At 41.2% G+C, this 15,327-nt stretch overlaps 1 protein-coding gene across 2 annotated transcripts in view; it reads left to right on the top strand.

Moving 5' to 3' along the window:
• Positions 1 to 227: 227 nt before the first annotated feature.
• Positions 228 to 15,327, top strand: part of LOC121571478 (angiopoietin-1) — a 66,908-nt gene continuing 51,808 nt past the window's right edge. Inside the window, exon 1 of one of the 2 annotated variants that reach the window (XM_041882959.2) lies at positions 228 to 1,270. In XM_041882959.2, the coding sequence (XP_041738893.1) occupies positions 827 to 1,270 (444 nt within the window). In that variant the 5' untranslated portion in view covers positions 228 to 826. The remainder of the gene's footprint in view (positions 1,271 to 15,327) is intronic. The other variant, XM_041882958.2, reaches the window with a different exon arrangement.

Here is a 15,327-nt window from a genome sequence, read left to right on the forward strand (position 1 = left end):
GATGGACAGTGAGAGTCCTGTGCTGTCTGTTATTTACTGTAGTGCAGGGGAGATGGGAACAGACTGAGTGTGTACAAGGGCAGGGCTACCACACAAGCCTCAGGTCAGAGAGCTTGTAAACCGATCCTCGCAGTCTGAGCACATCCTCTGTGCTGGGGTCCCTTTCTGCCTTACACACACACACACACACACACAGAGAGAGAGACTCGTCCATACACACACATTCCTCTGCAGTCTCTGTGAGGGGCAGGCTCAGAGTGTGCTGGAAGCCTGGTGCTGTTCTTTAGTGAGCCTCACTCCAGTCCTTTAGTCACACAGGGAAACCAGAGCAGAGACGGAGGAGGAAGAGCAGAGCAGAGACACAAGAGGAGGTCTGACGACACTATCCATATGCACTGACACTCGTATTTAATGCATGTAGACATACATACACATGCGCATGCTGCGTTGATATAGTGTAAACAAGGATCATCTATATAAACATACAAGCTGTCACGGTGCAACACTTGTATACGGCGAGCCCTAGACGACTGACTTCTGGCTGACTTCTGATCGGACACATAGCACTCCAGAAGCCCATTACACTCGTCTGTGTGTGTAAGTGTGTGTAAGCACACCGGCGATGCCCTCCAGACCTTCTCCCAGTAGGAGGTCCAGCACGGGGATGGACGACACATGTTCTACATCGACTGTGATCCTTATAGCGCTCTGATTCTACTCCAACCAAAGGGAAAACTGGCCCAAGACTGACCGCTAAACAGAAGAAAAGTCCTCCAGAAGCCAACGATACAAGGACTTTACTTTTCAACCTTTCCCCAAGGCTGATATGATGTTGTGGAACAAGTTTGCCGGCCACTTGCTTTCGTTGGCAGCCCTACTGGTGGCAGTAAGCTGTGGCGGGGGGGAGCAGAGAAAAGGGGCAGATGGCAGTGCCAGCAGCACAGGACATGGCAGCACAGGTGGCATCACAGGTAGCAGTATTAGTAGTAGTAGTAGTAGTAGTAGTAGTAGTGGTAGTAGTAGTAGTAGTAGTGAAAGTAGTAATCGGAGGTACCACAGAGTCCAGCATGGACAGTGCACCTACACCTTTATCCTACCTGAGAGCGATGACAGCAGAGGGAATTCATGCCGACAAGGGAAAGCAGCGACCCAGTTTAACAACGCTAATGCGCTGCAGAGAGACGCTCCACCACTGGAACAGGACTTCGCTTCCCAGAAAATCCAACACCTGGAGCACGTCATGGAAAACTACACTCAGTGGCTGCAGAAGGTAAGTGAGAAGTGGTCACACTGTCATAAGCAATGCGGTGACTGGAGTAACTGTAGGTGACTTTAGGTGAACACAGGTGTTCTTTTATGTTTACTTTCTGAGTTTTTTTGTGTTTTTTTGTAACACCTTTAAAGTTGTATGTGTTTGGGAATTATGTTCTCTGGCTTTCAATTTGAGGTTTCTTGTGGTTGTCTTAATTAAAGTCTTTACAGTATTGTCAGGGATACATTTCTGTTCTCTATGGCTGGAACTGTGTTCTACGACTCTTTTATTAATGGTTTAAGATCTTGGAGAGGATCTTGTATTGATGAATGATTACTATGACAAATGTAAAACTTTGTGAGCAAATCTCATACAGAAGCCTACAATACTGAATGAGGGTCCTATAAATCTGGTTAAAAGCCTTTGTATGACTGTCACATACCGACAAATAATGAACATCCATATATAATTTACATCCATGAAGCTGTTTCATTACGTAACTGTATGTATTAACCATTGATCTATTTGTGTAAGATCAGTACTCAGTACTTCTCCGAAAATCTCTGTGCTCCCTGAGCAAATTCTACAGATGTCCAGTTACGTTCCGCGCTGCGTCCGTCACAGAGCAGTGGTAGTATTATGTTAGTCACCCAGAGTTCTCCAGTGTGCTGTCTCTTTAATGACAGGAAACCAATAAGGACCCCTGTGAGAGTGCGAGGGAAGAATGCTCCCTTTATGTACTACTACCCAGGACTTCTCATTAGTCCAGACTGTAGCATTAGAATATAAAGAAAACAAGTTAATAGCATCATCAGATATTTTCAAAGTACAGTATATTGATGGACAGGATTTACTAATAGGAAAGACATTAAACAATAGTTTTCTTATTTTATAAAAGGTGATATTTACTTGTTATTGGGAATGCATCTTCAATTTTTCCTTCTGTATCTTTTGCCGTGCAGAATTGTGTATTCATTATATTTTCAAAGCTCTGTATGCTTTTGAAGGGTAACCTTCAAATTGGATTCTCAACAGGCAAGGGCAGTTTCAAGGTTTTAATAATTAAAGCAAGTATGATGTTACAATTGGGTAAGGTACAGTATTGCGGGAAACAGAAATAATGATTTTGCAATACAGTGCTCAGTGAATACAACTGGGAAAGCAATCAACAAACAAATATACTTCTCATTAGGCTTGCCAAGAATTTTAGGAAAGGAAAATAAGCTGCATACATTTCAAATTGAGTGTTGCTAATTTACTCTCTATTAGGGTTTTAAGAGACAGATGCCTGTGGTGCATATGACTATGTCCAACCTGGTCTCAGAGCATTTTGTATTATTTTGTATGTAAATCTGGGGAAACGTGTTTAGTATGATATGTTACGTTTGGTATGGTTACCTAAGACAGATGGTTACTTAAGGCAAAAATGAAAGGAGGGTGGTTGGTAGGGGTGTATGGGTTGGTGTATAATGCGAATATCTAGCAACCCAAAGGTTGCGAGTTCAAATCTCATTACAGACAACTTTAGTATTTTAACTAATTAGCAACTTTTCAACTACTTACTACTTTTTAGTTACTTTGCAACTACTTAGCATGTTAGCTAACCCTTCCCCTAACCTTAACCCTTTGACCTAACTCCTAAACTTAACCCTAACCTTAACCCTAACCCTACCCTAGCTAACGCTAGCTAGAATTTGTAACATATCAAAAGTTTTTGCAAATTCCAACATATTGTACATTTCACAAATAAGTAACATACAATACAAATTGTAATTCGTAACATATCATACAACATTAATTCATACCATACGAAACCCACCAACTTGGTTTACATACAGAATAATACGAAATGCTCTGAGACCAGGTTGCTCCATCACGTCCTTTTCCTCCAACAAATGAAGACCTGTTTTGTAGTAGATATTGCAAATAATGAATGAGTCTTTTCATGGTGAGGTGTCATGTTCCTTTACCTATGTATGAATAATCATTTGTTTGTAAAGCCAGTTAGGTGTTTAGGACCACAAATATGGATTCACTGTGATGTTAATGAATTGTGAGGTCATCACTGATACCACTTGGCAACTGAATTGCTTTTCTTAGCTTTGAGACTTGAACCCTGTCTCTGAAAAGATAGGCTGTCTCTCTGAAATGAATACATGAATCAAATAAACAAACTCTAAACTCGGAAAAGCAGCTCTGCTGTACTTTTCACAATATTGTGACTTTCCAATGAGATTAGTAAGGCCAATCTATGATGAATTGCTTAAACACACAATAGTTCATTTTTGTCTGAAAAATGTTGGCACAAAGTGAACAACTAATTGCACATAATGCATAATGGATTGGGGATTACTATGGAATTGTGGGATTAATTGAACTGAACGTCATCAATACCCGTTAGCATGCTATACTCTCTGCTCATTAGTAATTAGAGTACCCTCTTAAAAGCTATTTGGGCAAGCTTCTCAACAGTATTACTGTTTTTCATCTACCTCCGAAATGTTATCTTTTCACTCCTCAGGTTGTGAGAAATAGTCGTTCTTTATAAATTACTCAAACTTTCATTCCAATGACCTGTTGATTGAGTTTGTAGTTAGGAAAGTAGTAGAGATGTTATTCCTTCTTACTGTATGTTGTATCTCACGCTAGTAAAGTACAAAGATACAGGTATGTACATATCAATTCCCAAATAAATGTTTGACTTTTGTTCAGAAACCGCACATATCACTATACACTGGGTTTATCTCGTATCTGGGAAGAGGAATTTAAATGGTAAAAACGGCTTTAAAACTTGAGATAAGCTGTGGGTTGTAAATGGTTGCGTGAAAGATGACCTATATAAATGAAGAAAAACTACTGGCATGCAAAATATTGTTCAGTGGAGAAAAATCACATCACATAATGAGGACCACATCTATACATTGTAAAAAAAAAAAAAAAGTATGTTGATTCAACATACAATTGTAAGGCAACCAGCTGCAATAGGATTGTGAGTTTGCGCAACAAAATAGCATTGACGTTGAGTCAACGTACAATTGTAAGTCAACCAGCTGCATTAGGATTGTGAGTTTGCTCAACATTTTGGCATATAGCTGAACCAACATACATTCTCATGTTGAAGTGTATGTTCACTCAACTTTGAGCAGGGTTTGTTGAGTAAACACACTTTAACACATTAGCTCAAATTATTGTCCTTTTGAAGTCCACTCAACTCACAGAATAATGCTGATTAAGCAATTGGTTAAATTTGCTTTTTTTTTTTTTTTTTACAGTGTAGGCCTACTGTAAGGCCACCCTGTGTAAAAAAGAGTCTGAGTTTAAATCAGACTGAAATTGAATCTCACTGGTTTTTTTCTTTGTTCAGTGGACTTCAACAGTCTATGATACTATAAAAACAGTACTGAATTCAAGACTGTTGGAATAACTTTTCCTCAAACGTAAAAATGTGAGTGTGCGAAAGCATCTGCCATCACCACTAATACCATCATGTTTCTTCCCTGACACGTTTGCGTTCTCTGCAGACCTCTGACATTTTTCATCTCAAGTGAGAAAAACAAGGGGAAAAACGAAGGGAAAAAACCCTGCAACCAGCATGTCTTCAATATTCTGAAAGAACAATATTCAATAATCTTGTCAACAATGAAGTTGATTGATAAGAGAAGTTACAGTAACCAGTTGACACCAACATAAGAAGAATTAGAAGATACGTTTTAGGAGGCAGCCCTAAAGCACACAGTGATAATTCAGCCTAATTATGGACGTGTAGGAACATCAGGATGCAGTTAACATTTTTCATCGGACAGAAGATTAAGTGTCCCAGCCAGTCTATCTATCTTAATCACGTAAGCCTTGACTGCTTGTCGAGAGGAGAGCTGGCCCTAATGCTACTCCAGCCACCCCTGATGAAAGAACCCACAAACGATACCACACACACCCCCATGCATGGGCACTTAACTGTTGGGGGTAGATGCAGCAAGCAGCTGTTTGGGAAGCATTAGGCCGTCCCGATCATTCCCTCCGTGGAATTCTGCTCGGCCCAGGGAAGAGCAGGCACTGATAACATTCCTGCCCAGTCAAAGGTGGCTTCTGTTTGTCCAAGGATTACTTCTCCAGCAGACCTGTAAAGAAGGGGGAATTGAATCAGATTGCCTGTGATCTTTGGGTATTTGTTGCTTTGGGTATTTAATGCATCCCCACCCCAGGCCATCGCTGCAGGGCTTGGGGAAGTGTGCGTGGTCAGTTGTAGAGGAAAAATCATTAAGGTTGCCTTAAAAAAAATAACATTAAATGTAGTTAAAATGATTTGGGGTGAGATGTTTTGTATCACTCACCTGATCACTTCCAGGCGCATTCAACATTTGAAAGATATAAATCACCTACAGGACAGATACACTCAAGTTCCCCTTTCTACTTCCTCAATATTTAAAGGACAACTCAAGTCATTGAAACATGGATGAAGGTCCATTTTGAGGAGCCAAAAAAACAACTTCTGCTTCTAGGGAGTGAAAGTGATAGATTTTCACACTTTCACTTTAGTGCAGACAGTAGAAAGGGTTTCAAACCAATGTTTCTTCAGAGGGAGGCATTGCCAGAATAAGCTGTTGAAGTAAAAAGAGGAGAGATGATATCAGTGTTCACAGTGCTATCCCTGTGAAATGTCCATTGCTGTGCCTTTAAACTGAACATGGCCATGCTGGTTAGTGTAAATACAGGGGTTAATGGATATACAACATGTTTAATACAGCGAAAGGGTGAATATTTCTGTTCTTAATGCTATTAGAAGGCCACACAGCATGCCTAAAGAGCCAAGGAAAGACCAAGCTATTTTAGGGGTGACTTCCTCTATCAAAGTACATTTTTGCTAAATATTGCGGGCCAAAACTAACAATCGGACGATGCAGCGAGCTAGTGGACATGCAACAGACTGAGAAGCGCTTCCTTCCTGTCCAGCACAAAACTTGTAAGACCACAAAAATAGCAGAAGGGGTTGGTCTATTCTGCTACTGCTCCCATAAATTCATCTTTGCCTCACTTGCACTAGCAGAGAAGGTGAAAAGAAAACCAAGCTTTCTTCTCAGCATGTCAAGGGAATATAAATTATAAGATAGTCCATTATGGCAATGCCACAGTATTTCCACATGGATGTGAACACTGAGGCCAACATGGTTAATGTTCTTGACTTTCAGGAAAGGGGCATTTAGTATGTTTGTCACAGTCAATACGGCAGCTCACTTAGTTTCAAACTTTTTTCCAGGAATCATATTTCATTGTGGTCGTCAGCCTCGAACCTGTTAGAACTTTTGATATTGGGCAGAAAAGTCCTTAACTTTATATCACGGTTATGCAACCTAAATTAATGGGGGAGTTAATTACTCTGTAATGTTGCCCAAGGTCTTGAGGGGCTTTCTGAGAGGCATCATGCGTACATGTGGTTAAACTTCTTGCATTTGTTTTAATGAATCACTCTCTGTTGGGCACTTTGTACAGGATTTATCTAGCTTTAATTGCAATGTTATTTTTGTATTTGGTTAGGTGTATCAGGCTTTTGTTATATAACCCTCAAAGACATGTCACTTACGGCTCTGCACTCATTAGTATATGTGTTGAATGAATTGAGAATGTCCTGCATTATGTTTGGGTTTCCTTCTGTCCCCGAGTATATTCCTTTCTTAATAATGGAACAAATGTTTCTTCCTAGGATTACCACAGGTATAATAAATACAAGTGAGTGTGCTGCAGCATGTCACTCAGGTGATATGGATAATTTTACCATATAGGCCTATACTGTATATCAGGTAACTAATATCTTGAAACAGTTAGTGGTATTTGACCTTGTTTTGAATAATGGTTAAGTATGACATGCCTGTATAAGGAATTCGTTTTGGGCAAGCAAGTGGAAGTCATTGTGCTTGTGTTTAGAAGTAATACTGTAGCTCGCGAGCATTGCCGAACGTACGATTTTGACCCAAATATAAGATAGTAGCCATTTTTATATTGTGGAATTGGAATACTATACGATAAATTCTGCTATCAAATCAAATCAAATCAAATTTTATTGGCCACATGCACCGAATACAACAGGTGCAGACATTACAGTGAAATGCTTACTTACAGTCCTTAACCAACAGTGCATTAATTTTTTTATAAAAAAGTAAAATAAAACAACAACAAAAAAGTGTTGAGAAAAAAAGCGCAGAAGTAAAATAAAATAACAGTAGGGAGGCTATATATACAGGGGGGTACCGGTGCAGAGTCAATGTGCGGGGACACCGGCTAGTTGAGGTAGTTGAAGTAATATGTACATGTGGGTAGAGTTAAAGTGACTATGCATAAATAATTAACAGAGTAGCAGCAGCGTAAAAAGATGGGGTGGGGAGGCAGTGCAAATAGTCAGGGTAGCCATGATTAGCTGTTCAGGAGTCTTATGGCTTGGGGGTAGAAGCTGTTGAGAAGTCTTTTGGACCTAGACTTGGCACTCCGGTACCGCTTGCCGTGCGGTAGCAGAGAGAACAGTCTATGAGGGCCTTCCTCTGACACCGCCTGGTATAGAGGTCCTGGATGGCAGGAAGCTTGGCCACAGTGATGTACTGGGCCGTACGCACTACCCTCTGTAGTGCCTTGAGGTCGGAGGCCAAGCAGTTGCCATACCAGGCGGTGATGCAACCAGTCAGGATGCTCTCGATGGTGCAGCTGTAGAATTTTTTGAGGATCTGAGGACCCATGCCAAATCTTTTCAGTCTCCTGAGGGGGAATAGGCTTTGTCGTGCCCTCTTCACGACTGTCTTGGTGTGTTTGGACCATGATAGTTTGTTGGTGATGTGGACACCAAGGAACTTGAAGCTCTCAACCTGTTCCACTACAGCCCTGTCGATGAGAATGGGGGCGTGCTCAGTCCTCTTTTTTTTCGTGTAGTCCACAATCTCCTTTGTCTTGGTCACGTTGAGGGAGAGGTTGTTATCCTGGCACCACACGGCCAGGTCTCTGACCTCCTCCCTATAGGCTGTCTCATCGTTGTCGGTGATCAGGCCTACCACTGTTGTGTCGTCGGCAAACTTAATGATGGTGTTGGAGTCGTGCCTGGCCATGCAGTCATGGGTGAACAGGGAGTACAGTTTACTACAACATATCATTACTGAATTTGGAATACAGCTGTGATAAGAATGGCATATCACTGGTTTTTATTATTTATATATGACATAGGCTATAACTCATGTCATAATTTTTCTGCCTTGTTAAGTTTCTGTCATCTTTCTCAGAACGTATCCATCGGGTAGCTCGTTCTGGTTCATTTCAGTCCTGTAGACTTCCACCAGGCCCTATAAGAGTCTGCCTTTATATAAATGTGTCCCTTCAAAATTTACAGCTGTTTTTCTTCGAGGGACAGCGATCACAGAAAAAACATGTAGGCCTGTGCTTTCTATTTCTGTTTTCTGGCATGTGGCAGAAAAGAAAGAGACATAATGTTAAGCCGTTGTTTCTTTGTATCTCTTTTCGGGTTCAGCCAATCTTCAAGTTCACTGTAACGTTTCATCCTCTACAATTTCCATCGGAATCCTTTTCCATCTGACAATTATTAATCTGAGAGATAAGGCTGACTCTGTGGAGTTGGGGTAAATTCCTGATCCATCACCATACACTGCCATTGAGCTCTAATCCCCTTAGAGGTTGTGTCCTACAGATGTTCCATTGTGAGTGGCTGCCTTTGTCTGTCAGCACTGGGGCCGCTTGCCAAAGTTCCAAAGGACACCATTTCACCTTATCTGAGAGTTCAGCTTCTTAAACTTTTCCATGATTACAAATCAAAACATCACAATTGGGGATGAAAGAGAGCAATGGAATAGTTTCAGTCGAAGCGGAGACGCTTTGAATAAACGAACAGAACAGCAGATAAATAACAAGTAATGAAAGCACCCGCCCTGTGGGAAACCGAATGAAGAGAATCAAGTGAAGGTGGGGAGAGAGGGAAACAGTGTGGGAGATGTTGGGTAACAGATAAACAGTTCCACTCCCTCACAGCCAGAGTTGGACCTGTAAATAACGAACAGCCGAGTTCTCCTTCTCTTACTCTGTTCTTGTGCCGTTGTTGTCGTATGGGCCAATCGTACGTCAGGCTTCCATGTCACACTTTGCAACGACCTCACTCATTTATTTGTTCTATGTCTTTGGTGTGGGTGAGGCTTAGGGAAAAGTTGCTTGATGAAGAGTTTTTTGTAGTCAATATCTTATGATATATTAACATGCTGTTTGAAACTGCACAATATGTTAGGCCACTCACAACTCCTTCAAGTGGGGTGGGTGGTTTTGTCTTATGTGTGGGACGTGTTTGGGTCCTTTTTTAACAGTTTAGAGCTGTGACCGGCGTGACACCTCATCCACATCCCTCACACACACACACACACACACACACACACACACACACACACACACACACACACACACACACACACACACACACACACACACACACACACACACACACACACACACACAACACAAACACAAACACAAACACAAACACAAACACACACAGACATTATAGGAACAGCTCTGGAGAACATCTTAACCCTGTCCAGCACTGTGTTAGCCTTGTCTGGGATCCAAGCCAGGCTTCTCACATTCCACACAATACCAGGGCTGTGGCTGGCAGAGCCAACTGGAGATAATTGGTGAAGATGTAGATAGTGTGATTGGCCCCTTCCCCCTTTTCTCCCCTTGTCACATAATATTAGACCTCTGCTTAAAATAGGAGTCAAAGGTCAATCCACATTACACCCCGACTTTTTAAAGAGAAGAACTGTACTCAATTTAGTCTCAATTACCCTTATGATAGAGCCCTAGCAGGCTTTGTTGGGTCAGGATAAGACTGACCTCTTGTACTATGAAACTGTCAGTGTTTCAGGTATAAAGGGATAGTTTCAACAAGAGGAGTAACAGTAGTCGAGGGTAGAAATTCTGAAACTACCTGACTGATGCAGACCACCACCAGAGAGTCACTCAACGAGACAGCCCCAGAACACACGCCTGTAGCTGGAAAACGAATGGAGCTCTGAGCCTGTTTAGTCATAAATGGGTGCAGATGTTTGTATGAGTGGACATATCTGCCAGGGGGAGCTGCAGGCTGGGGTTGCGGGGGTTAATCCTCAGCAGGTCTGGAGGGGCTGTGTTTGGATAGACTGGAGGAGCAGGGGATGGGATTCAGTCTAATGGTGGTCCGTAGATGGTCAGGTGGGATCTGCCTCTGTAGCCCCCCAGTACTCATTCACCGAGCTTGAAACATTATGCATTAAGTTCTCAAACTTCTTAATGTATAGTTGTGTATGTCATCGTGTCAATCTGCCTGATAATATAGTTTTGTTTTACTTTATTTTACTTTTTTTTTTTTTTACTACTCAGGACATTTCAATAATGTTATATTGCAGGTGACTACTGCAAGAAACATGTTCCCAATTTAAGAGGAATCTAAAGCATTCAAAAATAGGACTCTCAAATATTACATAATGATTTTGGAGTATTATATCTATAGCATACTATAATATGGTAACCATAGTCTAGCGCAAGGGTCTCCAACCTTTTCTAGCATGAGAACTACTTTCAAAAAATGAAACAGTGAGCTACTCATTTTTTTCTAGCTTTCAAATAGGCACATTATTTTATTTTCCTCTCCCCTGCAACCCTTCCCGGGGTCCTTAGTGTACAAGAGAAAGTAGTGCACTATGCTTTCTGTCAATATACCTGGTAAAATAATGGTTAATAAACAACTCTAGCCATTAGCATCCATTTTCCCTTTGTTACACTGGTACGAGCTGAGGTCAGGGGCCCTATAAAATATGTGATTTTCCCCCCCAAATTATGTTTGATATCCGTTTTATTTTCACACTCAAAATTACAATTGTTCATAGAGAAACAACAAAATTGGTTGTTCTGAGTCTATGCCAATGCTTAAATCACATCAGAAGACAATTATTTTTTAGGTCTGGAAGAAAACTAATGCATTTCGATTTTTGAGTGTAATGCTCCTTTAATTACGCATCTGGCCCTTCAATTGCGCATCTAGTGAGTGAGGAATGTGCCTTCTAATGTGCAGGTGTAAAGATGCTTTTGTACTGCTGCTGCTCATGTCATGGCAAGGTTTGCAAATAACAAATGATGTACTTTTGCCAGGTAAGCATAATTTGCAGTTAACATTTCATTGAGAAGGTTTTGGGGAAAGTATTTCTGTCAACCAACCCACAAGACAGTTGTGGCTACATGGATTGATAGACAAACGCGTGCACCACAGACAGACAGGGGCAATATTGCTCGAACATTAATTGGCAGATATTGTGTTAGGTTTGGTTTTATCCCAACCAGGGGTGGGATAATGTCAAAGTTGCGTTAATTAGACAGAAGCTGGGTGCTTGCAGTGTCTAATACTTGTGATATTTGTTTATGACAGTTTGCAGAGGAACACGTGAAAATTGCATGTACTTTCAGAATTGTTTGGCGAGCTAGGCTACTAAGAGGTGGGCTGAAAGCTACTGGTAGCTCGCAATCGACCTGTTCGAGACCACTGGTCTAGAGGAAAGCATCCATAAGCGTCCCTTATCCTTCAGCTCAGCCTGGGGATAATGGTCCTACAGTACTTGTCTTTGGGGTGCGCTGGTTTCAATCATTTAATCTCGCCCCTGCTTGTCACTGTGTATACACACTTCTCCTGCACTTCAGTCTGAGAAAGCAAATATAAACAGAGGTCCAGCCAGATGAAAGCCCGGGGATATGGCGACATTGTGCTGCGTATCCTCTGGTCCTCTGCTGCTCTGCTCTGGGCCCTCGGAGGAGGTAGCGCTGTAAGAGACTGGAGAGGACCACGCTGGGTTAGGATGATGTTACAGGGTTCAAACAGAGCTCTACTGTGCAGGTCTGGTCTGGTCTGCCTGGGGATCTTCCATATGATATGACTATGAGCTTCCACAGCTCCAAGTGTGGGGCTTTGCTTGAATGTAACTGCTTTCTCTCCATGTTGACATGTAGATTGTAGGTTAGCCAAAGGAAAAGAGGTTGAATTAGTCAAAGTGTTATTACTTTACAAGACTTGACCTCTGAGTTGTTGGTTAGGATGTGAAACTAGCTATAACATTGGAGAAACATTGGGATATTTTCTTAAGATTAAAACAAATATATATCGTATAGACATTTCAATCTATGAAAGAGACACACTGCCTCAGCAGCCATTAGCATCCATTTTCCCATCGTTACACTGGTATGAGCTGAGGTCAGACCAAAGCAGTTCCATCTGGTGAGGGCTACTGTACCTCTTCCTGCTGCTTTGTTTTGATTCCACTGTTGTCCAGCATGCACCGTAACTGAGGAAAAAGGGGCTGTTCCGAGCCACTGCCTCTGCGGCCTCCACGCCATTGACCCCCCGTGCCGCCCCCTTCCGCCCCATACTGCCCCAGGGCACGATGACTACCGCTGTCAGCACAGATGCTGGATATCAAAGCCCCCTGTCCAGAGTTCAGACCCACACAGCTACGGATGATACATGGTCCAGTCTCACCCACACTGTGAGATGAGGAGATGAGGCAAAGAAGAAGTGTCTCATAATTTAGTCCTGATGTAACAGTGTGGCTCGTTGTGTGATGTATCCATAGCAAAGGAAGGAAGGGGGGCCTGGGTTTGACTTGGGAGTTTATATAGGTTTTTCTGTTTGCGAGGGTAAACCTGGATGACTAGAGAATTTATAAGCTTTCGCCTCTTTAGCGGGATGTTAGTGGGGAAGATAAACATCGACGTGACGCTGAATGTAACAATCACTGTCATTAAATGGCCATTCATTTGATTAGAAGAGGCAACAGTTCTGATAGATGTTTAGCTGCTGCTGGTAGTGAGGGAATATAGTGGTTATTATTATGTTATGAGAAACCCCTACCATATTCACAAACTTTGAGATTGCACACATACCAAATGTATTATGGCTTTCTGGCTATCTTGAGGCAAACCAATTCCACCTATGTCTGAAATGTGCTGGAAGAGAGAGAGATACTCCGAATGTTTGGATGTAATCACCCACCTCCCGTGGGTTGGTATTCCTATGTGTTCTAGGGCTAGGGAGATTGAAACAGCAGTGCCGAAGGGATTACTCAGCCATTATCGGCCACATTCCTACTTGGATGAAACCCAGTGGAAACTTTCCCATGTTTGAGAGAATCACAAGCTCAATTCCTTGGAAAACTGCCCTGTTACTGGGGGTCCAACTCCTCCAAGCAGAGTTGAATTTGTTTGGTTGTTTGGTTTTCTTTCCGCATTCCCATGTCTTGGATGAATGCATGTGTTTCCTCTCCCAAACGTCCAGATACACATAATTAATTGGGGTAATTTGAGGGCCTGCTTTGACATAAGAGAGCTCCTTGTAACTCAAGGATTTGTGAAAATATACATCCATACACAATCACGGCTGCAAAATATTTATTTTCACTCTCGATGAATTCACAAGAATGATGCTAAGTGACCTGGACTCAACATTAGGAAGCAAAACAGTAAAATGTGGTTATTACAATGATAGCCTATAATTCAATTATATGTTGATTAATATACATAGTGAAAATATTATGAGTAATTAATACTCTATTACACTATTACTGTTCTTTATCTCGTTTTTGGACATGGTGAAAACACAAATGTATTACCATACATGGGGCAAATATACAAAACTCTGTAGTAAAAGATTTTGGAGATTTATAAGAGTATGTTGCCACTGGAATATGGTCACATAAGATAGCCAAATAATCCTTGTCTAGACCAACACTAAAAATTCATTTTCAGAGTCTTGATTGTAATAACAAACAAACCTTCCACATCACAGCACTCAAATCAAAAAGAGAAAAGTCAACATTTCTGTTGGACAAGATCCCTGCAGCCGTTCAGAGAGGAGATCTGAAATTCAAAGCAAACACTTTCTCCATCCCTCTTTTCATGTTTTGAGTAAGTTAATGTTTATAAGGCAGGATATCAAAAATGTATTGCTTCTTGGTTATGTTAACTTATTCTTCTTGTGAAATTGGCTCTTATTTTAAAATGTTGTCATTGCCTGTGAAGTGATTGTAGCTTGTTACCTTGGCTGCCGAGGATGTGTTTCGTTTAGTACATGATGCCGACTGTTGAAGCCCTTGAATTGATGTGTGAGATTTCTATAAATAGATTGGGATAAATTATTCCAATCACATAAGAATGAATGTATCTGATGGATGAAGTAAGATCATATTTCCCAAAAGGAACAGAACAATTTTGGCAGTCATATGTTCAGATATAGTTTTACTTTTCTCAGGCTTTTTTCCATTTATAAATGTTTGACCTTTGTCTAGCTTTATAAACTTTTGAATCTTTAATCTGATTCAAGTTGCACTAAATTTTACTGTCCAAGAACATGATCTATATTTTCTGTTACTAAAACATACTAAAACATAAATAAATAGCTTTGACTTAATAGTTTGTATTAAGTATTTCACAATCTGCCCTAAAATCAGTCTGGATGCAATCCTTCAGTCCAAAGAGAAAAAAAGTGATGTTTGATTGATATTTTGATTTTAAAAAACAGTGCTACAGTATCTGTACTTTTCTCATGATCATTTTGTTTACATAATTGTACTAATGGATTTTATGTAGGATCTCTCCAGGTATTGCAAGATGCACTGGCTGCTCTGTGCTTGTCCTTCACAGAAAACATGTACAATGATTCATGTGCGAGCTGTTACACAACAGTAATAAGTGCCAACCTACACGCTCACTCCATTCCACCACAGCAGGCCACCTTGCCATCCCTAGGTCCCAGCTCCAGAGCTTCGGCAACAGGGCCTTCTCCAGGGTTGCGCCTAGGCTCTGGAACTCCCTCCCTCCAGCTATCTGTGTAAAGTGTAAAGTGATTCCAAATTGTGTTTTTTACATTGGATAAAAGTAGAGACTCAGAGCTAGAAAAATGTATATCATACATTACAGTTCAGGAACAATGGCAAAGTAATTCTGCTTTGACAGTTGATAAACTTGTAACCCCACTTTCGAAAAAATGTTTTGGTACAATTACCGGAGAGCTCTTCTTTGTC

The sequence above is a fragment of the Coregonus clupeaformis genome, chromosome 8 (genome assembly GCF_020615455.1).
Source record: "Coregonus clupeaformis isolate EN_2021a chromosome 8, ASM2061545v1, whole genome shotgun sequence".
Taxonomy (NCBI): Eukaryota; Metazoa; Chordata; class Actinopteri; order Salmoniformes; family Salmonidae; genus Coregonus; species Coregonus clupeaformis.